This window comes from Leptinotarsa decemlineata, unplaced genomic scaffold, assembly GCF_025532065.1.
Source record: "Leptinotarsa decemlineata unplaced genomic scaffold, Ldec_3_MD MMD2_tig00026358_RagTag_RagTag, whole genome shotgun sequence".
Classification (NCBI taxonomy): domain Eukaryota; kingdom Metazoa; phylum Arthropoda; class Insecta; order Coleoptera; family Chrysomelidae; genus Leptinotarsa; species Leptinotarsa decemlineata.
The window spans coordinates 2034209-2061308 of record NW_027412703.1 but is presented as its reverse complement, the minus strand read 5'-3'; the positions used below and the strand labels follow the sequence as shown (position 1 = coordinate 2061308).

General features: G+C 36.5%; 1 protein-coding gene and 1 pseudogene across 1 annotated transcript in view; both read right to left on the bottom strand.

Annotated features, from left to right (window-relative positions):
* Positions 1-3205: 3205 nt before the first annotated feature.
* LOC141486618 (neuropeptide CCHamide-2 receptor) overlaps positions 3206-27100 on the bottom strand; it is a 141586-nt gene continuing 117691 nt past the window's right edge. Inside the window, exons 6-8 of the mRNA XM_074184871.1 lie at positions 14438-14558; positions 7992-8171; positions 3206-7935 (exon numbers count right to left, since the gene is read on the bottom strand). Of these exons, the coding sequence (XP_074040972.1) occupies positions 7887-7935; positions 7992-8171; positions 14438-14558 (350 nt within the window). The 3' untranslated portion in view covers positions 3206-7886. The remainder of the gene's footprint in view (positions 7936-7991; positions 8172-14437; positions 14559-27100) is intronic.
* On the bottom strand, positions 4656-6587 carry LOC141486525 (ATP-dependent Clp protease proteolytic subunit, mitochondrial pseudogene; annotated as a pseudogene).

Genomic DNA, 27100 nt, shown 5'->3' with positions numbered 1-27100 from the left:
GATGTTTCAATGAAATATCTGTTTGTTGTTTTTACCTGTTTAGTCTTGAGTTTACTATTGACCATGTTGTTTTAATTTTATTATTGGATGAGTTTATCAAACATGCGAAATAGTTTCGTTTTGCAATAACAATATTTTGATTATAGTTTTTTCGCAGTTCTGTACTCAGTCTGTAGTTCATCGCTTGTTGGATGTGACTTGCACAGGTTACTTAGATGCTTTGAACACCTTCTGTGAAAGTATCTATGGAAGACTGAGGATACACTACAAAAACACACTTTTTTCTATTTTCCACTATATTTCTAATGGTGTAATAGCCGGTCAACTATTGTTGACCGGTTTCGGCTATTACACCATTTTCAAAACTAACTGGATACATTTAAATCTGAGTAATTTATACCTATGTTGCTTATTCTATCATAAATGATTTGATATACCTGATACCCGGTACCTGCGTTTCATATACCTGTAATATCCATGAACATAACAAAGCTCTCAATATAATGTAGGTTTTGGGATCTGCATTATAGGTTCAGGAAAGGACTATTATTTAAATGAAGTTGTTCGTTGAGGACAATAGAATTGGGATTTTTCATTGACCTGTTTATTTCCATAGATTCCAACAGATTCATCATTTTCCCTTTTTCGCACGTGTGTAGGATCTTTAAATTATCTTTATCTATTTTATGTTTCGAATTTTGAAGATGTTCGTACATTAATGATTTTTTATCCGAAATGACATGTTCGTGGTACCTTGTATCAAAATTTCTCCCAGGTTGGCCTGTATATATGGCCGTTGGATATGTAGGATGTTTGTAAATTGAATTTTGAGAGATACTTTTCAATATTCTCGGAGATTCTACCAGCATAATTGATACTAACATATTTGTGTTTTGGTCTTGTGGAAATTGAGTATAGTTCTTTCATTATTGATTTTTGTTGATATTTCATTATTATGTTGTTAACTAGAGTGGTAGGTATTTTGTTATTAACTGCTATTTGTTTAATGATTGCGATTTCACTTCGGAAGGGGTATTGTGAAAGCTCTATGTATCATTGACCTGAATGCAGACAATTTCTGTGAAATCGTGCTACGCGATGTTTTGAACAAGATAATTAAATTTACAATAGGGTTGCCGAAAATCAAAAACACCACTAACATGCCCGACTAGGTCAGTGGCTTGCACAAAGTCGTGGGTGCAACTAATTAAAAGAAAAACAATGATTTTTAACTAAATGGGGAAGCGCCACCAATTTTTGTTGGCCAGTTAAAAATATTTAACTTCTCATAAAAGTAATAATTCTATTTGCAATGACTAAGGAAGTTTATTACAATAATAAAAAAAGAAATACAGTGACCCCTCTGTATGCCGATTACTCACTTCAATTGCTAGATTACCACTATCATAATACATTCGCTAATATGTGCTAATATGTGACGTCACGTAAAAGCTTACACCACTCCTCTCAATGAGGTAACTTGTACATTTCATTATAGGAAATAAATAAACACCGGGTTCTTTATTCAAATAACTCAGTCTAAACTTAGCTGCTTTTCGGGTGTTCCTTTTTCGTAAGCTGCCAGGGAATGAATACTGATCCGGCAGTATCGGTGGATACGGATGTAGTAGGAATCTGTTAATATTCCCAGTGGTAATTATTAGTAAAGGTAACGATCAGGAAACTTCTTCAAGAGACTGATCTGGTAATCGATTTCAATTTCCCAAATTCAAGCTGATGCAAATACGCCTTTCTTAGGAATATTCTAACACCCTCCTAATAATCGAGGGTGTTTCCAACACAAAACAGACAAAGATCGTCCTCTGAGAATTGAGAGAAAATACTGACTATTTGCCCTTTTTATAAAAATCCTGCTTTTGCAGCGGTGGTTTCCAATATTGTCCCAAAATACTCCAAACTTCACAATATCAAAAAGGAACCACAGTTGGCTGAAAATTCGAAAATCCCTTCTAGGTAGTTAACGAGCGAAATAATTCAACCAGGCAATCAGTTCATTCAGCAATTCACGATCGAAAAATATCTTTTCGCCAAAATTTCCGTCCTTATCCTTATGTCCTTGGGTGTGAGAAAAAAAAGGAACACAACCTATTTACCGACCTAGTCGGTGTCATAGGCGGGTTAGAAAGGTTTTAAATATACATAAATTCGCATGTGGAAATGAATAAACTAACCGATTATTTATTAAAAGTATAAATAAATTGTTTAATTTATAACAAAGCAAAATTGTATCGTAACAATCGGGTTAAAAGAGTCAAAAGGTATTGTGCAATTTGTCAATGTGTTTTTTCGGAACATGTTAAAGCCGAGTTTATCATTGTTTTTGGTTATTGTCAGATCTAAAAAATTTATCTCATTGTTCTCTTCTATCTCTACGGTGAATTTGATCTTATCGTGTAGACTATTGAGGAATTTCAAGTAATGAGATATTTGTCTAGTTGAACCATCGAAGCCTACTAATATGTCATCTACATATCTAAACCAGAACACAATATGTTTATGAGAAAGACAGTTATTCAAAATTAGATTAGTCTCTAAATTGTTTAGGAATATATCAGCTAGTAACGGACTTATCGGTGATCCCATCGGTAGGCCTGAGTTCTGTATATAAAATGTATTATTAAATTTAAAATAGTTTTGTTTTAAACACGTGTTGAACAGTTCACAGAGTTCACTGTTGACATATGGGTTAGTATTATGTCTATCTAATATGTTTTTAATCAGGCGAAGGCATTCATCTGTTGGAATATTTGGAAACATGTTCTTGATGTCAAACGATACTAATTTAATGTTGTTGTTAATTGTTATGTTGTTGAGTTTGTTTGTCAAGTCTATAGAATTTAGTATCGTGTGAGGTTTGAAATTAGTGATCTCCCTGAATTTGCAATTTAAGAATTTTGACAGCTTATAATTAGGGGTATTGGTATATGAAACTACCGGTCTGGCTGGGTTACCTTCTTTGTGTAGTTTAATTAGTCCATACATCTCAGGTGGACGGGGGTTCATGCAGGTAGTCTTCTTCTTGTCCCATGCTGTGGGAAAAAGGAACGTAGAATGTTCAAGATTTTTCTTCAGATGGAGTGTGAAGGGTTTTGTGGAGTCTTTTTTCAACTCTGTGATAAAGATCCTACACACATGCGAAAAAGGGAAAATGGTGAATCTGCTGGAATATATGGAAATAAACAGGTCAAAGAAAAATCCCAATTCTATTGTCCTCAACGAACAACTTGATTTAAATAATAGTCCTCTCCTGAACCTATAATCCAAATCCCAAAACCTACATTATATTGAGAGCTTTGTTATGTCCATGGATTTTACAGGTATATGAAACGCAGGTACCGGGTATCAGGTATATCAAATCATTTATGATAGAATAAGCAACATAGGTATAAATTACTCAGATTTAAATGTGATCAGTCAGTTTCGAAAATGGTGTAATAGCCGAAACCGGTCAACAATAAAGAAATATAGTGGAAAATAGACAAAAGTGTGTTTTTGTAGTGTATCCTCAATAAAAAGAGGGTTGGGGTCAATAAGGATTGTCATAAAGCCATTATTGAAAAGAATTATACGCTTTACTGCGGTATTTTGGCGCTGAAATCAAAAACTAGAATTTCCCATGATATAACATTTTATTTTTAGATATAGCTCTGAATTGGTATTTTTCTGATCAATCGTAAAGTCTAGGTTTAACTTATCTGTTACATCGACTGAGGAGCAAACCTGTGTATAGTTAAATATAAAATAACTTCAGAAAAATGATAATTTGAATGTTCTCAACCCTTATGAGGACCAAATACTTGGCAACAACACCGTTATAGCTGGTTCCTGAAAAGATTGGTTAAGAGACAAGAGATGTATATTAGAATTACATCCAGTAAAGAAGATTTATTTTCAAAAGATAGTAGGTTTGTAAGGAAATCTTGTTCAACTTTCAACTTCCTAATTGATATATACCGAGTGAGAAACTTCAAAAGATCGACAGAAAAAAACTATCTTGTTTATAAATTCTCACATAACAAAAATTCTGTAGATCATGCAACAAAGTATCTTTCAGATACTGACTTGAAGAAAACATTTATACGAAACAGCTATTATTATTAACGAAAATTGGAACACATGGAAATCACCTTTTTTATAAAACATAAAACAGTTTCTTGGCTATTGGATTTTTTCAAAAGTTTTATCCGTTTCAATGTCATGTATTTCTGTAACTATATGTTTCTCAATAGATATTAATTCTACTGTGTCATAGTATACACTGATAGTTCCGGAGATGAGCTCCGAAGTGATCGACCTATAATAATCCAAGACGAGGATTTGAGGACCCTGTTTTTTTATTATTATCTGTCAGGAATAAATGAAAAATTATAAATACACCACTGAACAAATTGATATTATTCAGTTACTCAGTCTATATGCATAAATTATTATCAGAGCCGTACAAAAGACTTACTGTACAAGACACCACAAATAGTACCTATATGAAAAGGAACTTAAGATTTCTTGATATCATTTATAGGTCAGTTATACCTCGCGAAGGTTCTGCTAAAGATCTTAGGGGTAGTTTTCGTTTTCTCTGTACCAATTACACTTTTTGGTAGAACTTTCACATTACATTCCCCCTCTTCCTTTTGTTATTCGGCAGTTTTGCTTAAAACTTTGTCAATGAGGCCAAAAGATAAAGCCTCCTGTGGAGACATAAAATTATCCCTCTCCAAACTGAATTCAACTTTTTCCAGCAGCTGTCCAGTGTGTTTCACATATAGTAGGTTTATTTGTTTTTTTACTTTGAGTATTTCTTCTGCTTGAATTTTAATGTCCGTTGTTTGGCAGGTAACCCCTCCTGATGGTTGATGTATCATGATTCTGGAATTTGGCAACGAGTTTCTCATACCTTTTGTACCAGCTGCCAGTAACAAGGAAACCATACTGCATGCCTGGCCAACACACCACGTGGATATCGGCTTTTCTTCCTTGTGGAGCTCTTGCTGTCTTCTAGCTAAAGCCGCCACAACGAGTACTTGTACTTCCCTACATCAGAGGATTGTCGGAAAGGACAAAAAGGATTGGGTCCAAGTATAACATCAGGACCTGCTTCAGATCTGGGAACAGTATCCGTAGCAGCTTGACAAAAACCAGGCCACCAAACGCGGACTGCGATTCCAAGAATTGCATTTACCGGCAGTGGCGTAACTATACCGAGGCCCGTGGCAAATTCATCAGATGGGCCCCCTCCATCCAATATAAAGGAGCTGAACCAACAATAATACTTATTATACACCTTAACTTGTGAGAGTACAATAATAAATCACTATGTTAAATAGGTACATACAAACTTTATAATCATACTTAGGTACTCAATTTTCTGATAATTCACTTTAAATTAAAAGTACCCAATTTAAAGTACAGTCAGCATCTAATTGATATGGGCACATAGAGTAGTCAAAATGATTTGAAAAACGAAAAAGCTATTTGATATAGGCAGTCCGAATCATCATATTGTTGTAAGCACATAAGGTGTTCAAAATATAAAATGTTAATCCTTCCTTCGGACTTTTTGTTCAGCAAAAGTGGTAATGACATCATCAAAGTTAAAATTTCGGGCCATAGAATTTTCGATGGATAGAATAGCCAAGTTGCTCAACCTGTTCTGTCCCATAGAATGTCTCAAATAAGTTTTTATCAATTTCGGTTTCGAAAATGATCGATCGGCACTAACTGTAGTCACAGGAATGGTGAGAAATAATAGAAATGAAGTGCACACTACAGGAAAGCTTGAAGACATATTATTAATTTGTCAGCAAGTTCTCTTATAGAAGATGAAGTTTCTATTTCGTGTCTAAAAGAGGATCGAAAACTGAGAATTTCCTTGGAAAACGAGATGGATATATCTTCTTTATATAGATGGACAAAAGCTAAAACCATTTCCAATAAATCAGTATCGTTCAAATTTTGCAAAGTGGCAGGTTGTAAGACACTGAAACAATTTAATTCATTCCAAGGAAACGCGATTTCAGTTGATTAATGATAATGTCTAATACACGATAGAATACGTTCACTTCAAACAAGCTTTCAGGTTCTAAGAGACGTTCATCCTCACAAATTCATCTAACGAGTTTTAGGAAATTCAATGTTTCCAATCATCATAGCCTTCCATCCAAATATGTTGAAATTTTTAGATGCCTTATTTGTGAATAACCAACATGGTTCACAAAATGCTTTTTGAGGCAATAGGGAATAGTACCCAACGTACGTTCTAACTTCACGCCAGATTTAGTAATATTGTAATAATATCTATCCAAGAAAGGTATTTTGTTTCTATCCCTTAAAAAATACCCTTTTGGTTCACAGGGTTCGATTTCGATCACAAACCGTTTTACATTGAGTTCTTTGAAGTTACCTTCATCAGTAAAGTACGGTAAAGATTTCAATTTTACTATATCCAAAAATGATTCATTTGAAGATTTGCTCGTACCGAGTTGTGGTTGCTCTGAATCTAAATATTCACTGTTATCGGGCTTTGCGATATTGCCACTTATGACGACATCATTTTCTGCCCTTCCCATGCGCTGTTCATTTGATTCTTCTTCTATACTATCTTGATTCTTAAAGTACTGATGTATTTTAGGTATCTTTTTATTTTGTTCTTCGGACTCCTTCTTTCGCTTTCATTTTTCGCTTCCAGTCTGATACTTTCTAGAACAACACCGTGAACAGTTTGTAATGATACTATAGTTTTTATTAAATAAAAAATCTGATTGCTAAGAAATGCCAAAGAAGCGGCCGAAAAAATATATGTAACGAAAGTCCACCTTTTTGTTCAATGCCTAATTCAAGCTTACAATTTTATAATTATAATTATGAACATAGGTGAATAGTTTTGGTGGTTACATTTTGTCAAAATAGTGTTTGTGCTTTTCAAATAGGTACTACCGATACCTGCCGACAATGTAAATGATTATTTTTATAGGTAGATTAAAAATTAAAATGATTGTTATCTTATAAATTATTTTAAATATCAGAATAAAATTCTAACCGAGTAGACATTGTCAACCTATTTTCACAATTGACAAATTAAATACATCCTCATTTGGAACAAACACCCAATTCTTACAACTATAAACTGCTAACTACTTGATTGCTTGCGTAACATGTATAATAAATAATAAATGTTTGGAGTTCTCTTTTGACCGGGGGCTGGGGGCCCGTGGCATTTTGCCGACTTGCCACCCTGTAGTTACGCCACTGTTTACCGGATACCCTGCGACTCATCAACATAATATCAAGTGGGCTCAAGCTGAAATCATCCACAAAGGGGAACACTGGTAGATCTCGGAGGAATAAGTCCAGTTATCAACCGAAGACGATTGTGGATAATAACATTCGAAACGTCGTGACGTAACTTGGTTTGGAATCTTTAATTTTCAGCTTTTATTAATATTCCAATTTTTTATTTTCTGGTTGCAGGGTTGCAGCTGGTATATTCTTTCCTATTATTTTGATAAAATTTTTATTTTCTGTTATTCTTTATATTTTTTTCAGGGATTTCAAATCAATTTATATTATATTAAACAATGGAAGTCCGAACTGATGAAATACACCACTAAACATTGTCAATCACCTTCAAACAAACGAGATGTATAAAGTTGGCTGAAGTGCACTGATTGAAATGGTGCTTATTTTGATTGAATTGAATGAGATGATACAGTTTAAAGAAGACTCATGAATACGGGCGAAACTTTTGAAACAACCTGATCAAATTATGATACACATTGTTCCATACACATATTTCAGTTCTGCTTTAGATTGATACTATAAAAAAATATAGAATATAATTCCATGAAGTTGATCAATAGTACGTTTCTTCATTTTATGAAATTATTTTCATCTTCTGATTTGAATTTCTTCTGTGACCTAGAACAGAGTGTATTAGAATATTTGAAGACAGAGCCACAACATTCTATACTGACAAGGAAAAAACCTCTGTGTGTCGTTTGTGAGTAGAGCTAAAGCTGGTTTCACGATTGGCAGTTGATGTTGTATTTCTGGGCCATCTGGGTTGATGACAACACAAGTAGTGCTTGAAGTGGTCTCTGAATACCCGGCTCACACAGAAAAGTGCTATTGGGTTAACACAGGAGTTCAGGAAGCTGTAACAGATGATGATTACTCATTTTTGATAGGCAGCACTCCTTGATGATAATTGCATTTCAAAACTAATCTCAACATTGTATTTATTGAAGTTAGGATTTCAGATAAATGAGAAAAAATGTATTCTGAATGTTTCATGAGAGAGCGGTAATTCTAAAACATATGTTTTCTCACACAAAATTATAAATTTGATGTGAAAAAAAATCTCGTGGGTTGGGGTACCTATCGGGCGCGTCCCCAGGTGGCGGATTGAAGAACGGCCAGGGGACAAGGGGCCTTGTTCGGGAAGCCAATGTGGCCAATGTGGCCACTGACCAGGGACTCCTGGTCAATGGCATAAATAAGTAGGGTGAGGGGAACTAAAACTCCCCAAAAGCCTTTGCAAAACATGCCACCGTGGACCAGCCTACCCAAACTAAGGCGTAAGGAATAGTGCCGACAGCTGAATAGCTGCAGGGTTATATGTGGTTACAAACGATCCCCTTGGGGAACCGGGCGAAACCTTATTATAATCAGCCTTCCACTGGTCATGCGGGGTCTGCCAGAGTGACCAATTCTTCCCTTGCTACTCGTGGGAACACATGAACGAAACAAACACAAAATCTGAAACAATAAAAACAAAAACCAATCCCGAGGCTGAACAGAAGTGCTCACCTCAATCTAAGGTGGCTGGGGATGAACATAAATGTCCACTCCAATCTACCGCTCGGAATGAGGCTGGCAGATAACCTCAAGAGGTGATCTGCCACGGCGTAAGCTCATTTGCGGCGCCGAGGCTGGAAGAAGAAAGAGAGCGAGGCAGCAGCAGAAGGTCATCTTTAATTTGTTCAGGATTGGAGTCCAGCTCCCCTACCCTTTCGACTGATTGTTGTTTTCGAAAAGGACCAATGGGTTCATGACTGATTGTATGACGGCATGAAGTCCTTAGACATCAGTGCCGCCCTTCACGGGATACCCCTACCTGGCTGGGGTGGGATGGATGAGAAAGTTGTTCATCCGTTAACGGAGGACATGAGGGCCTCATTCGACAGAGTGTCGGGTCCTTCTATATCGAGAGGGGTCGTCTACAGCATAATCTGTGGCTTCCCTAACTAACGGGTTTTCATGAGTTTCCGTTCTTTCAAAAACTCTCTCATTCCTCGACTGGATGGACTGCCGAATGGAAGGCAGCTGCAAATCTCTGCGGATGGCTTCGTTCCGCACGAACCAAGGAGCATTCACAATCATCCTAATCAACTCATTTTGCAACCTTTCCAAAATGGAAATGTTGGACGGAGCCGCTTGTCCTCAGACGCCTGAAGCGTACATGATGACAGGCTTGAACATCGTGTTATAGATCATGATTTTGTTCTTCGTGCTCATTTTTGATTTTCTGTTGATCAGAGGGTACAGACTGGCTATCCGACCCTCTATCTTAGACTTAACGCACATGATGTGCGGGATCCAAGTGAGCCTACGGTCTATTAGAAGGCCGAGGTACTTTACCCGCGCTTGCCAGTCAATCTCCTTTTCAGAGATTGTCACTTTTCTGGCCGGAGAAGATAGTAATCTTCCCATGGTTATCGCCTGAGTCTTTTCCGGGTTTACTCGGATCTTCCAATCGAGGTACCAGCGCTCGAGGTCGTCCAATGCACGTTGCATGTAGACGACGCCGAGCTCTCGACCCATGGAAGATGAGAGAAGAGCCGTGTCATCGGCATACAGGGATATCTTCACTCGCTCGGACCTGGGCAGGTCTCTGGTGTAGAGTGAATACAGCGTCGAAGAGAGCACGGCCCCCTGTGGCACTCCAGCGAGGATCTCTCTGCTATCAAACAGAGAGCCCTCTACTCTGACCTGAAAAGTTCTGTCTTTCAGAAAAGACCCGATCCACCGGATCAGGCCCCGAGGTAGGTCGAACGCGTTTAACTTGTGCAGGAGGCCTTCGTGCCATACTCGGTCGAAGGCCTTTGAGATGTATAAGGGCACAATGTGCACTTTTCTGTTAGCGTTGATCTCGCTGATGGTGTTTTCGACCAACCTTAGAGCCTGTAGTTCAGTGGAGTGGTCTCTCCTGAAGCCGAATTGTAGAGCGAGTCAGGAGTGGCAGCAAATATAAGTACACCTTCCTCCTCCCCCACTCCACCTGCAACAGCAAGGGCACTTCCGGCGAGCGCCAAGAGCTCCACCTTGAATAAAAGCAAGGAATAGGCTCCCCAGCAGGAAAGCGCCCTCAGTTATTCACCTCCATGGAGGGAATCCCAAGAAGGTTGAAGAAGCCGCGCTACGACAGTAATGTTGCTACACCTTCCAAAAACTTCGCGGAGGCCGCTGTGAGACACCTCAAGGTTGGCAGAGAGTGTGTATTCGGCGAGTCTTGGCCTACACCTGCTGATATAAAGGAGATATCTTCTAATGGCTTGTTCACCTTCCTGGAAAGGACAGGATGGACGATGACCTAGGAGGATAATTCCTCGGGAGGATGTACAATGGGTCACATGTGGCTCAAGTGCTGTGAGATACAGATAGAGATTAATATAGCGGGTGTCCCACATTTTATGTGACAGGCGAATCCAGTCTATATCTTTTATTAAAGTGAACTAGACTACTACTGAATACAAACCATTATTCTCACCTCTACGATACGATATCGATATCAGTTGAATATAATATTGAAATTCTTGAGAATGTGACTAACTTGAGGGTGAATTGCTTTATATTGCACAATTTCATCAAGTAGCTTATGCTTGTTGATGCCATAGTAACAAATGTTGTTGAATTGTATCTACTTGTCAGTTCGATTCAGTGATTCTTTGCAAAACAGTAACTGTGTTCTTTGTGCGAAAACTCCAGTATGCCTTTCGCGTTTAGTCCAAGTGATTGCATTGATATGTTATTAATTTTTGGGGAATGTCAGAAAAACTGCCGTCAAGCACAACGTCTATACCAAGAACGTTTTCCAGACAGACCCATTCCGTCACGAATGACTTTTTCGAGAGTTGTAGAAAAATTGCGAACTGGGTCATTTCCTTCTACTATAAAGCATCGTCATCATACGAGATCTGTTAGAACTGAAGATTTAGAGATCAATGTGTTGGCTTATATTATTATTCATCCACATGTTTCTATCCGTACTCTTGCAGAAGAAGTCGGTGTGAGTAAATCTAATGTACAGAGAATTCTGAAAGAAAATAAATACCACCCATTCAAAATTCAGTTGGTACAAGGTTTGAAACCCACGGACTTTGAACGACGACTTGAATTCATTGCTTGTATTCAGGCAATATTACATGAAAGTCCTAACATATTCAGTCAAATTTTGTGGAGCGATGAATCGCGATTCCACAATAATGGAGTTGTGAATCGACATAACAGTCACTATTGGTCTCAAGAAAATCCCCACTGTTTCCGCGAAAGTAATTTTCAAACTACTTGGAGTATTAATGTATGGTGTGGATTGTTCAATGGCCGCATCATAGGACTTTACTTTTTCAATGAAAATCTCAATGGATTGCGATATTTACATTTTCTAGAAAATGATTTGATCCAGTTGATGGAAGATATTCCCATAGCAGAACGACAAGGAATTTGGTGGCAACAAGATGGTGCTCCTCCTCACAATTCACAGGTTGTTACTGAATATCTGGATAGAACGTATCCAAGTAGATGGATTGGTAATAAGGGTCCAATTCGGTGACCGGCTCGTTCCCCAGATCTATCACCGCTTGATTTTTTCCTATGGGGTTATTTAAAAGATATTGTTTTCACTACTCCCCCTTTGAATGTGGATGATCTGAAAATGAAAATTCGACTAGCGTGCAGTGATATTACGCCTGATATTATAAGAGCGACTTGTACGAGAGAAGTGATTCGACGTTTCGAAGCCTGTATAATATCTAATGGGCATCACTTTGAACAATTTTTATGACTTATTTCTAGGTACCTACCATTCTAATGAAATGATTTATCAAGTTATATTATTTACATTGTTATTAATTAAAGATTTGTTTTCGAATACACCTCTTTCAATTTCGCAATTGTTTCATATTCAAAATGATTCCTGACTGAATTCCACAACTCAAAATTGAAACCATTACTTCGAACACCCAAAATTTTGACTAATTTTCATGTGATCTGATGCAGAGAGAATAATTGTATGAGATATTTTTAAAAATAATAGTCGTTCTCAAGACTTTACATTTTAAGCAATAACTCAACAACGCCGTAACCGAATTTCAAAAACCAAACATGAAATGATATCAGAATTTAACGTAGCATCTGAATATGTAATGATATACAGGGCGTTCTATTTTAAAAAATGGAATTTTGGTCTGTAGCACCTAAACCAAACACCCTGTATATTTAAAAATTATATCAAAATATAGCTCTCATGAACTCCTAAAACTTTTGTATGAAACATTTTTGTGTATCTCCTTCAACAAACCAGATATTGCCTGTCACATAAAATGTGGGACACCCGGTATAGATATTAATATATTCGAAGACACTTCAGACTTCATAGAATCTAGGACATTAATCGCGAAGACATTCCCCATTATTATATTAATATTAAAGTATTCGATCGAGTAATGGGACGACGTTTCGTAATTATGACGCGCTTTATCATCTTGCTAGTAGCAAACTACACTCCCATATGCAATTATCAGGAGAATATGTCGGAGCAAATATGTCAACTTTCACAAAATATTAATAAATGACCCTTATAATTCCTGTATCACAAATAATTCACAAAATACAAATCTCCAAGGTAATTTAGCTCAGAGGCTTTCGAAAATTGGAAGGCCTCTGAGCAATATTATCTTATATATGTGTGTCTCTGTGTTATTGAGTGCGTATTATGAAAATAAAAAAAAAGAATTCGTAATATGTGAACACAACACTCCAAAAGGGAGGCAAACCGCGAGTTCTGAAACCTGATTCGGTGCCCAGTGGGGCAGACACAAAGTATGTGCTCTGCTGTTTCATCATTTTCCAAACAGAGACGACACACACTGTCTTCCGACAGTCTACTGTAGTCCAACAACTGTTTGGTATCAATCTATCAGAAGAACCCATCCAGGTGTTCATTTTTTGTTTGGCAACGCCTATAGCGATGCCAATGACAGATTCTGGTCCGATGAAGCTGCTTGTAGCACTCTCCTTTGCAAGGTAGTCAGCAGCTTCATTGCCTTCCAGGCCAGTATGGCCAGGAATCCAGAACAGAGACAATCTGTTGTCTTCCTATTGAGGAGAGTCGTTTTTGGCAATTTTCTACCAATTTAGACTTTTTAGATTGGATTCTTCCAATCTCTGAAACACCTGCCCCAGAACCGAAAGGTGTTTTTGATCCATCTGTGAACCACTGACTATCTGCTCTTAATATTTCCTTCTCCCAAGTAAGTAATTATGTAGATCTGCGTTTTCCAAATCTTTTTGCCAGGGGACCCACCTCCATTGAGGATTTTTTCGAGACCTACATATTGAATAATATTAAGCAAAATTATTATTACTAATAGTATTTTCAAAATTATCGTGAAAATTCAATATTGAGGAATACACCTCTGAAAGAAAATGGTAAAGGTGATGTAATTGAAGATAAAATACAGTACGAAAAAAGAATTTCAGTTCAGAATCTTGAAACTAAACCAATACAAAAATGAAAAAATGAGGCTTATGTTCCTAATTAATGTGACTAGTGGAGCTGGTGCTTACCATTTTAAAGATATTCTATATCTGGGTTGAAAGTTGGAAGCTTTAAATGCAGGTCACTCTCCACACAAAGCCTATATATTTATATTTTTTTTTCAATATACCAAAGTGGAGAATGCCCTCTCACACAAATATGTGGTTGAAAACCCATCAGCTCTTTTGAGGCTATGTTCGAAAGAACTGGATACTCTCCTCTAGCCTTTATCCAAAATGGAAAAAACAATTCAAAAGTATTGAGTGTTTTTAATCTATTTCCGCGACCCATCCAAATTGCTGCCTTGACCCACCAGTGGATCGCCACCCGTAGTTTGTTAACCACTGATGTAAACAATAAGAAGTATCTGTCCAGCGAAGATTGGTTGGTATTAAACAACTAATTCAGAATGCAACACAGCTGCAGTTGTGTGCGAAATGATACATCATTCGACAGCCCTCAAGTCTGGATTGTACCTACTTTTTTTACATTCTTCCAGCTTCGAAAACCTCCATTTTGAATTAATTTAATAATTGTCCGAAATATACGACCATAAGTAGTGTTATGATATTCCTTATCATTGGAAGTAAAAGGTTCACTTACCTCAAACAGAATCCTACTATTTTCAATACATGCCACCATTCGTTATACTCCTCTTGAGCTGTAGGATATAAATGGAACCACAGCATGAAAACATGATGAGGAAGGAAACAGATGAAAAATACTGAAACAATATAACCATTATTAAACATTGAAAATTCATCATATTCTTGATTTTGAAAAATATTCTTGAATTAAGAAATGAGATACACTGCCCGCCAATTACATTGTAATTGTAATGTATTAAAATGTGTATATGATCGAGTATGTTTGGCAATAATGAATAGAAGTATCTGAAAATGATTGTGTCATCTAAATATGAAGCAGAATAACAATATTATAGTCGAATGTACTATTTTTTGTCAAAATCGTCAAAAAATAATTCCGTAAAAATCTGAAGATGAATAGATGAATACTATTTTGATCATTCACAGCTGTTTCAGCCTGATGACCATCATCAGTACAGTCCTCGATTCAAGACAAAATGTGAAGAACCAAGATGAGTACTTGATAAAAAAACTGCGTTAACGCAAGTGAGACATAAGCGGAATCACCTGTTGGTGTGACACCCAAGTTAGCTTGCCAAGTTTTGATGTCGGCGTTGGTGGTTTGACCAATCTTTAGAAGCGACAACTTTACAAATTCCACAATTCCACCAGTAAGCGGATGGTTCAATTGCAACAACAGCCATAGAAGAAGCAAATCTACTAGCTGAACAATTTACGTCCCACTCTACAGTCGATTTTATGGAAAAGGCGCCACTCACTATTCGCACTCTAGAATCCACAATTCCGGAAATTACTTTTCGACAGCGTCTGGTCAGGTAAGTGCGCAAATGAACTCGCACCAATATTCTGCAGAGTTTACAACCTGCCTTACAAAGAAGGGGTTTTCCCTTCTTGTTGAAAGATTGCTCGTGTTCAGCCTTTTCCCAAAAAGGGCAAGACAAATCTTGCAAATAACTATAGACCAGTCGCTTCGCTATCAGTGATATGAAAAATCATGGAGAAAGTCTTAACCAATCATATCCTCAAATATTTGGAAGTCTTCAACATCTTGAGCGATCGTCAATATGACTTTCGGAAACAAAGATCAACAGGCGACTTTCTATTCTGTCACCCATATATGGAATAACGCAATCGAGAAATATGGATTATCAAAAGCTGTTGCGCTTGATATTTCTAAGGCCTTTGACCGTGTGTGGCATGAGGGTTTGCTGGCCAAACTTCGATTCTATGGCTCTTCAGCTTCCTAGAAGAACTTTCCTTGCAAGTGGCTGTCGATGGATATCTCTCGAATACTTTCACTATCAATGCTGGTGTTCCCCAGGGATCCACATTGTCTTTTTATTGTATATCAACGACTTATTGGAACCAAGAATCCAATATATTGCTTTGCTGACGATAGCATACTTATCTCTTCATTCCATTTGAATTCCAGGACATCGGTTACGGAGGCACTTCTTTTCCGGCAGCAGGAGGTTGCATATCTTAATGAGGATCTAGAAGTGATATCAAATTGGGGTGAAAGTAGTCAGATTCAATTCAATGCCACAAAAACCCAGGCATTGGCTTTCTCCAAGAAGATAAATATCTCCGAACCGGATATAATAATGTCAAGTTAGACAAATCCGCTTTCTGCTTTGATACGTTTGTTGGGGGTTGAAATGGACACCGATATGTCTTGGCACAATCATGTCGCTGGAATTATAAAGGTTGCTTCTCAAAAGCTCGGTACACAGTTACGAACCAGAAAACTATACACACTTCAGTATCTTTTAATGCTTTATAAAGCTCAGTTCAGACCTTCTTTGAAGTATTGTTCTCATGTATGGAGCTCTGCCCCCAAACATACCCTGAAGTTGCTGGATTTCATCCAGAAAAGGGCCATCCGGCTGACTGGAGACGCGAACATCACGTGCAACCTTGATAGCCTGGAACATCGAAGAAAGGTTTGAGATTTGTCTCTCTTCTACAGATACTTTCACGGAAAGTGTTCAAGTGATTTGGCACATTTGATTCCACATATCAGAAATACGCGACGGACTATGGCTGATCAGTCACCGTCCGTTGCGTATTTCTGATATATACCGCTGTAATGAATGACCGACGGGTCCGAATTGACGATCCCTATACACTACTATTGATATATAATAATCATCTCAGTTTACTCTCACCAGAAAAATACAGCCCCCTGTATATGGGATCGTTCAGCCGAAGGTATTTATTTCTAATTTAGTTTGATAACGTGAGAGTTGCTGCCACCAGATCAGAAAGAGTTTGAAATCCGTCCTGATCACACGGATTGAAAATTAGTGGACAACTTGGTCAACAGCTGAATTTTTTTCTACCTTTTAATCTTCGTAGAGCAATGGCTTGGTTATGGCACCAATTATATCCTCAGAGACTGGATTCAGCCACGGCTTAAATGCGTGGGTTTTTAAGGGTTTGAGGAAATGAAATAATATTAGCAGAGTTATCACAAACCAACTTTATTGATGAGTAAAGTCGGTAGAATAATCGGATTAACCATTGATAAAATAAAATGAACAAAAATTAATAGTGAAGTTTAATTTACAACATATATATATATATATATATATATATATATATATATATATATATATATATATATATATATATATATATATATATATATATATATATATACAGGGTGTCCCTGGACTTCCTCTTTTCCTCTCGGGAATGTATAGATGGGGTCAAAATATCACCAGTACTTCATATAACTTTTTTTCCTAAAAGTCTTCGTAACCAAGGTACGGGCCCTCGAAGTTACAAAATGAAAAATGTTTTTCTTTGATAACTTTTCAAGTGAATATTCAAAATCATCCAAATTTTGGTAATTGACTGAACAAATGAATTCCGTCGATGAGCTTTCATGCAGGAGTCAGTTGTTTTGCTACAAAGTCAGGAACGGACTACCCCCGATGGTCCACACCCCAAAACTTTGAAATGACAGATATTTTTCAATATTTTTCAACAAAATAAGGTTACTTGGACAATTTTATGAATAAAAGTACTCGTGTGGAAAGTCGATCGGAGCAACGAGTCTTGATAAAAATGTAGTTCTACTCGACGACATCAAACCCGCTCGTCCACCATTATTTGAAATGAATAATTATCAAAGCAGAAATAATAATGATAACGTTAATTCAACAACATTTATAACAGGAATAATACAAAGTATGCTAAAATGAAGTCGTAAACAAAAAGTACAGTACCTATATGGAAGTTTAAGTCACAATTGTGATAGCAGATATTTTTTCAAAAGAAATATCAAGTTCTGTAGATTCGTGGTGTTTTTAGACTAACAAGCTACTCTACTATGAAATATCGAATTCATTCCATATTTTGTATGTACATAATACGTGTGGAATAATCACGTTTCGTGTTGATCAGTTATCTGAATCTCATGAAACTCAACATTCGAATGTTTCAAATTCTTCTTCACAGCTAAACTGTTGAGGAGTTTCACTGATAATTATAATTTTATGGGAGAAATTCTTTAACACGAATCTAAATTTAGCTGAAAAAACGCACATCGGAAAAAATATTTACTATACTAATAAAAAGCAAACGAATGAACTACAAAAACGGCTGCACATGATCAGGTGAAAAATATCCAGGGAATAATTATGTTCCATTTCTTTCACAGATGTTGACAAAAAACCTTTTAGAAAGTTTTGATAAAAAATGAGAAACTGGAATGCGATTTTGTTTTGTTGAGTGGTGCGTTGTCATATGACTATCATTGTATTGTCAATATTCTATAGGATATTTTGAATTTTTTTGATATGGCCGAACAGTTTACATTCAATGAATATGCAGATATGCATGTATTTTATGGACGAGCATTTTGTAATGCTGCAGAAGCTCGTCGTCTGTATTCCGAGCATTTTCCCAATCGAACGGTACCGTCAAGAGAAACATTCGAGCGTGTCGATCGCAGCTTGAGGGAGACAGGTATGTAATAATTGATAATTAATTTGAGCACGTTGTTTTATTTCGATATTATTGTAGGACAGTTTTGCCAAAACGAGGTGGTGAGGGCGCTCCTAGGACTGTACGTACCGTTGTATTGGAGGAAAATATTCTGGAATCCGTCGCTGATGATCCTTCAATGAGCATCAGAAATCTATCAGAACAGTTCCATACATCCAAGTCCACTATTCATAGAATAATTAGGGAACAACTGCTCCACCCAGTTCACATCCAGAAGGTACATGCCATGACACCTCAAGATTTTCCAGCACGACTGGAATATGCCAATTGGTTCATGGATAGGCAAAGAGAGGATATGACTTTTATTAATCGAGTTTTATTCACTGATAAAGCAGGTTTCAGTAGAGATGGAGTTATCAACTCTCATAATCTCCATATATGGGCCGAAGAAAATCCCCATGGGATATTGCAAACCAAACACCAACGGAAATTCAACGTGAATGTTTGGGCTGGTATCATAGGAAACCATCTTATAGGACCATTCGTTCTACAGGACCGATTGAATGGAGAACGTTATTTGGAGTTCATTCAGAACGATTTGAATGGACTTTTGGAACATGTTCCATTGCAAATCCGAAGAGATATGTGGTTTATGCATGATGGCGCTCCTCCTCATTTTAGTTTGATTGTGCGTGACCATCTGAACCATATTTTCCACAATAGATGGATTGGTAGAGGTGGGCCATATTCATGGCCATCGCGGTCTCCGGATTTAAATCCATTGGATTTCTTTCTGTGGGGGCATCTAAAAAGCCTTATTTACGCTACACCTATTCACACAAGAGATGCATTGTTGAATAGAATAACATTACATTGTGAAGCCATACGAAACGACCCTGGAATGCTATTTCAAGTACAGAGAGGGTGTCTTCGCAGACTAAGAAAATGTATAGAGAGAGAAGGTGGTCATATCGAGCAGTTTCTGTAGCGGATTTTTCATTTCTGTTTGCTCTTGAGGCTCTTGAGTTTCGTTAGTTAAACGTGTTTGCATTATAAAAATTCGTTATGAACATTTTACCTATCATTTCCATTTTCCTTAAAAAATAATATTTCCGAATAATGGTAGACATCTCAGTATAAATGTTGTTGAATTAACGTTATCATTATTATTTCTGCTTTGATAATTATTCATTTCAAATAATGGTGGACGAGCGGGTTTGATGTCGTCGAGTGAAACTACATTTTTATCAAGACTCGTTGCTCCGATCGACTTTCCACACGAGTACTTTTATTCATAAAATTGTCCAAGTAACCTTAATTTGTTGAAAAATATTGAAAAATATCTGTCATTTCAAAGTTTTGGGGTGTGGACCATCGGGGGTAGTCCGTTCCTGACTTTGTAGCAAAACAACTGACTCCTGCATGAAAGCTCATCGAAGGAATTCATTTGTTTAGTCAATCACCAAAATTTGAATGATTTTGAATATTCACTTGAAAAGTTATCAAAGAAAAACATTTTTCATTTTGTAACCCGAGGGCCCTTGGTAACGAAGGATTTTAGGAAAAAACGTTATATGAAGTACTGGTGATATTTTGACCCCATCTATACATTCCCGAGAGGAAAAGAGGAAGTCCAGGGACACCCTGTATATATATATATATATATATATATATATATATATATATATATATATATATATATATATATAAAACAGAATAATTAGTGACTGGATTAACTATAAATCGGTTTAATTCGTGAGGTTGCAGTCAATAGCTGGGCTGTTACAAAGAAAACTCTTTGTTATATGTCAAGCTTTCGGTATATTTCACACCTTCGTCAGGACAACTACAATAATAAGATTATATATCTTGTAAAAAATATATAAATATGGAGAACTCACTAACGTGAGAATAAAATATAAAATGGTTCAAAAACAGATAGAAAAACATTAATAAATGACAGTTGATAAAAATTTTGGCTGACAATGTCAAGTGGGAAAGTTCTGAATGAGACTCCAATTACTAGATCTTTTATTTTCTTTTTCATGTTTCAGTAGGTACGTGTAAATTTTACTAAGACTATCAATATCAGTTCGTTTATTCATTGAATGTTCTTCGTTATTAATATGTTTCATTTCCAAAAATATTCTTTTAGTTGCATTGGTTTCTCTATCTAAAATATTTGGATTTTCAAAATTCATTTTATGATCCTCCGAATTAACATGTTCTGTTAATGCACAAGAATTAACATTTTGTCTACAGGCGCTCTTATGGGAAGTGATACGACTACTTAGAGGTCTAGATGTTTGTCCTATATATGTTTTAGAGCAATCCATACAAGAAATTTTCTATACTAAATTGGATTTTTGTTTATTTGAAATTGGAGCTTTTAGTTTTCTGTATAATTCAGATATAGAAGTGACATTTGTTTTAGATATTTTGAGGTTATTATTTCGGAATACATTAATTAATTTTGGTGTCAATTCTTGAATATATAGGAGTGATTTATATATGAATGAAGGTATAACGTTGTTATATTCAACTTCTTCATTATTATTTTGAAAGTTTGTTCTTTCACAAAATAAAATTCTGTTTACTAAAGATTTAGGATAAGAATTTTGGATCAGAATTTTACTGAAATTAGACAAACTTTGGTTTCGTAAATCGGGATGGGTAATTTTGATGATTCTGTTTTTTAATGATTTTATTAAATTGATTTTCATTTTATTTGGATGATAGGAATGGTAATTAATAAATCTATTACTTGATGTTGGTTTTCTGTACCATTCAGTGATGATAATATTTTGTTCTGATCTCAATAACTTCATATCGAGGAAAGGAATAGAGTTGTTTATTTCCTCTTCAATAGTGAATTGGATATTGAGATCATATGAATTAAATACGTTCAAAATTTCTTCGGAGGATCATAAAATTAATTTTGAAAATCCAAATATTTTAGATAGAGAAACCAATACGACTAAAAGAATATTTTTGGAAATGATACATATTAATAACGAAGAACATTCAATGAATAAACGAACTGATATTGATAGTCTTTTTACACGTACCTACTGAAATATGATAAAGAAAATAAAAGATCTAGTAATTCGAATATCATTCAGAATTTTCCCACTCGACATTGTCAGCCAAAATTTTTATCAACTGTCATTTATTAATGTTTTTCTAACTGTTTTTGAACCATTTTATATTTTATTCTCACGTTAGTAAGTTCTCCATATTTATATATTTTTTACAAGATATATAATCTTATTATTGTAGTTGTCCTGACGAAGGTGTGAAATATACCGAAAGCTTGACATATAACAAAGAGTTTTCTTTGTGACAGACCAGCTATTGACTGCAACCTCACGAATTAAACCGATTTATAGTTAATCCAGTCACTAATCATTCACCAAATTAACGTAGATGGACTCTCCTGACGTTTCCAAATAAAGCCATTCTTTCCCCAAAAACTCTTACCAGGAACTCGAAAATGTTCTTTAAATCACTAAATTGATTCAACCCGCGAATATTTCCAAAACTCAATAAGTATCACTTCTCGAAACAGTGACTTGAAATATCTCACTATTTCAATTCACTCAAAATTTCCCCCAGAATTTCCAGCTACTGTAGGAAATTCAACTAGATTCACCAAATCTCCGCGCACGACTGCCTTGAAAATTTTCAAAAATAAACGCTCCACCTTAACTCTGTTAGGGGATGTAATTAACATTCTTTCAGAAACGTTCTTACCAATCGGAAAGCCTGAAATTGTTTCCAAGACTGGTACTCTTATCGCCACTTCATGGTCCGGTGAATAAGTCCGCAAGGAATTCACGTCTAGTTCCCGATATTTCTAATGTCGTGAGCCTGCTACTGATATATAGATGTCACTGCAAGGGTTATTTTGATATTTTTGCTTCCTTGAATAAACATATTTATGTAGACTACCTCGGATGCCTTAATTTTATCATGTCGTTAACTTTTGAGCTCATAAAATAAATGTCGATATTTATTATACTTTTGAGTGCTTTTTGACTTTTATTCTAAATGGGGTATACAGTCTGGATAACATATTTTATATCGTTAACGAAAGATAATGAAATGAATGATGAGGTGGAATATTTCAAAATATCGAATTTCTTAGCATCAAGCAGTTAATTTTAACGATTTTTCCTTTAAATAGCTTGGCTCTGTTGGCCTTAAGGTTATTTCTGAGAGCTGATAAGGTTCCCTTTTTATACGAAAACACATGTGTTATGGTATCTAAAATTCAACGAAAAATATAATATATATAACTTATTACACCGCTCTTTGTGGAATCAAATGTGTCAAGGTACTTGAACACCTCCCTTTCTTCGATGTTCCAGACCAGGGGTCTCCAAACTTTGAAGCCTTCGGGCCATAATGATTTTTTCAGTTTGTTCCAAGGGCCAATTTCTGCCCTTAACTATATTTCTAGACTAGGATAGTCGCAAAGTTCGTGACCTAAGTGAACTTACGCTTTTTTGCATTTCAATTATTTTTGGGTACTGTGACACTTAACGACATCTAGTGGCGAGTAGTGGTACTATGTACTATCTTTTTCAGCTACCCGCTAAGTGGCATTAGGCGTAGTTAAATATTTGGAATTACCGCGTTGGTTCGAGAAAGTTGTGGTTCTAGCTAGTGTATTCCGATCACCTCGAGATGGCAGTAATAATTGCATATAAAAAGGCTAGCGGCGCAACTGCGAGTTAGTCTGCGTAGGAAAGGCGAAGGAAGCGAAACTGTCTATTGTGAAATAAAGTAACACCCGTCAATAAAAGTATTTTGATTTGACTTATTGTTTTTATGTGTGATTTGTTAGTATGAAAAAGAAGCGAAAAATTGATAGTGAATGCAGAACGTTCCAAGAAAAATGGAATTTTCAGTATTTTGTGATTGAGTCCAGTAATAAGGCGCTATGTTTAATTTGTAATGAAACCATAGCTGTTCTCAAAGACTATAACATTAAACGACACTATGAATCGAAACATCTTCAAAGTTACTCCAAGTATACAGGAAGTTTGAGGAAGGAAAAATTTGAAGCTTTCAAACGCGGACTCAAATCGCAGCAATCTTTGTTTACCAAAGCGAATACTGAACAAGAGTCTGCAACTCGCGCCAGCTTTCGTGTGGCTCTTGAAATCGGAAAACGTGGCAAACCATTCACCGATGGAGAAATGATGAAAGAATGCTTGATTGCAGTAGCCGAAGAAATATGCCCCGAAAAGGTAAATTTATTCAAAAGGGTCAGTTTGTCAGCAAACACCGTGGCTCGGAGGGTGCAAGACATCGCAGAAAATATATCATATCAACTGTCTGACATCATGAGTGGTTTTCTCTAGCATTGAATGAGTCAACGGATGTGTCAGATACTGCTCAGGTGTTGATTTTTATTCGCTGAGTAGATAAAAGCTATGAAGAACTTCTTGATATTGATAGTATTCACGGCACGAAAACTGAGGCAGATATTCTTAAGGGAGTTGAAAATGCAATTGATAAAAAGAACCTTCGATGGAGAAATTTGAAATCTATAACAATTGATGGAGGCAAAAATATGTATGGTAAAAATAAAGGAGTGGTTGCACTTGTGTCAAAGGCTGTAGAAAATGATGGTGGTTCAAAACCATTTGTCTTACATTGCATCATTCATCAACAGTCCTTGTGCGGAAAATGTTTGGATATATCTGAAGTTCTAAAACCAGTCATATCAGTTGTTAACTTCATCAGATTCACTGGGCTGAATCACCGACAATTCCACGAGTTTATTCAACAGATTGGAGAAAATGATTCACCATATCATACTGCCGTACGCTGGCTTAGTTGCGGAAAAGTCCTTCAGCGCTTTTTTGAACTTCGAGCAGAGATCGAAATTTTTTTAAATGAGAAGCAGCGCCCTTTTTGCCGATTTAGAAAATAGTGAATGGATGTGGAAGTTAGCTTTCTATGTCGATTTGACAAATCATATGAACGAACTGAATTTGAGATTGCAAGGAGAAAATCAGCTTCTCCCTGATTTATACACCAATATCAAATCCTTCAGGCAGAAAATAATACTATTTCAATCGTTATTACGTAAAAAATGTTCCACACATTTTGAAACATGTGAAATATTTAGCCACACGAAAGAGACTGAATTTTCCGTCAATTTTGCAATCGAAACTTTGAGTGCTTTGAAGATAAATTTTGATACTCGTTTTTCAGATTTTGATGTCATTGCGAATGAAATTAGGCTTTTTCAAAATCCTTTTGATTCTGACATTGAAACCCTGGCTCCGGAAGTCCAAATGGAAATTATTGATTTATGGTGCAGTGATATGCTTAAGAACAAATATCAAAATTCATCTTTGTTGGAATTTTATAAGAGTCTTCCACTGGAACAATTTGCTCGTGGGTTGTTTTCGGTTTTTGGTACTACTTACTTGTGTGAGAAAACGTTTTCCAAGATGAAGTAAACAAAGAATGTTTACAGATCTCAATCAACCGATGAGCATCTCGAATCTCTTTTGATAATTGGTACAAGTAAAATTAATCCACAACTACAAAGTATTGTCGGTGGAAAATCACAATTACATAAATCTCAATTGTGTTCTTGTTTTACTGTGATTCATTTCAATTATTTGTTTGTTATTAATATGCTTAAACTTAGATAGGTACTTGAGTTAAGTTTTCTTTGCCATCATTTCTGTCGTTAAGTTTTACCTTGCAAGTAAATAAAGCCGAGTAATTATCATTCTGTGTTTTCTTCTTCAACTTAGCACAGCAATAGTAACAACAATTAGGTAATCATTGGCAATCGCGGGCCAGATTGATGACAGTAAATCATTGGCTGTCGCGGGCCGGATTGATGACACTGGCGGGCCGGATTTGGCCCGCGGGCCGTAGTTTGGAGGCCCCTGTTCCAGACTTTCAAGAATGCAAGCGATGTTCGTGTCTCCAATCAGGCAGAATGGGTCTTTTCTGGATGGAATCCAGCACCTTCAGGGTATGTTTGGGGGCGGAGCTCCATACATGAGAACAATTCTCCAAGGAAGTTCTGATATGAGCTTCAAAAGTTGCTGAGGTGTGTATAGTTTTCTGGTTCGGAACATTGTTCCAAGCATTTGAGAAGCAGCCTCTGCAATTTCAGCGACATTATTGTGCCAAGACATATCGGTGTCCATTTTAACCCACAACAAACTCATCGAAGCAGAAAGCGGAATTTTCTGACCTGACATTATTATATCCGGTTCGGAGACGTTTATCTTTTTAGAGAGCATACAATTTTTATGATGAAGTTGTGTTACGTTGGCAAAAGTGCACCGATTCAAATGACGCTCATTTCGAACGATGTGAATAAATATTCACCGAGATATTACAGTTCAAAGTAGAGTCATTGTCACCTCACAAACCATAAGAGGAGACTAAATCATCTGTCGGTAACAAATAAGACAGATGGGTATCCGCGGCTAAGCTGAACAGTGGAGACGGGAGTGGGTTAAACAACTTAGCAAATTTCAAACAGATCTTAAAGGGCGCCAGGTAAATTTAATCCTCCAGATACCCTAAGTAACTCACAATATCAATAACTTTCCAATTAATATTGGAAATAAAAGATAAAGATCCCCAATATGATTTATTCAGTAATCCTAACTTACATGGATTAACCAACAACGCTTCTAAGACAACAATGCAATATTCACACTACTACGCGATGTTCAAATGTCAATACAAGAACGCGGTGTATATAACCACGAATTCAATCAGCCATAAATTACGGTAGTAACGACGCTCAAAAGAAACTACAATACGTCAAGTAAAACTACCACGAAAATTGAGTAGGTGAAATCGTAAATACTAGTATCGGTAGGTAAGACAATCTCGTTTGCGTCGCGAGAGCTCAGGCGTAGGCGCATCGGTGTCAACAAGCAATCGTGAAAGGACGAGAATACCTCAATTTCCGTTTCACAAATATCTATATCAATCAGGTATCCATAAACAAACTCTTAATCAATAAACGATAAACAAACACTATATCAAACAGGTATCAATAAACAGAAGGGCAAACAATCATTTAAATAACTCAGTATAGCACAAATATTCAAATAAATCAATTATAACTTGCGTACCCCTTTTGAGCCACCCGGTATATGGTGTTAGGCTACCCCGTAGTTCGACGGAGATGGATCACCCTGTAGCACCGGTGGATCACCCTGTAGTACGGCGGAGATGGATCACCCTGTAGCACCACCAAGATAGATCACCCTGTAGGGCACGACAAGCTGGACCAGTAATGGATCACCAAATAAGACCCAAAAAAGAAAATAGGAAAAAAAACCCTAAACAGGAAAACCCTACGGAAGAAAATTCTCAATCAGAATCAGATAAAAACAAGGTGAGATTCAACCCCCATTCAATAGGGACTAGTTGACTAATCGATACCCCTGGTATATTGAGTGCCCTGTATAACCATATAACCCGTAAAAATCAAGCAAATTGAATGAGTGTTGAAACCTCTCTTCAATACTAATATTCAGTTGAGATACAACGATGGAATCAAAAATTACTAAAATAATTAAAAACAGATTTAATGGTAAAATTCTTACCCTGGCCAAGGGGTTTTCTATACGTTTCTTCGTGTGCGGTGCTCTGCACGAAAGTCCTACTGGGACTTGATGAGTGACTAAGGGCCTTCTGTTTC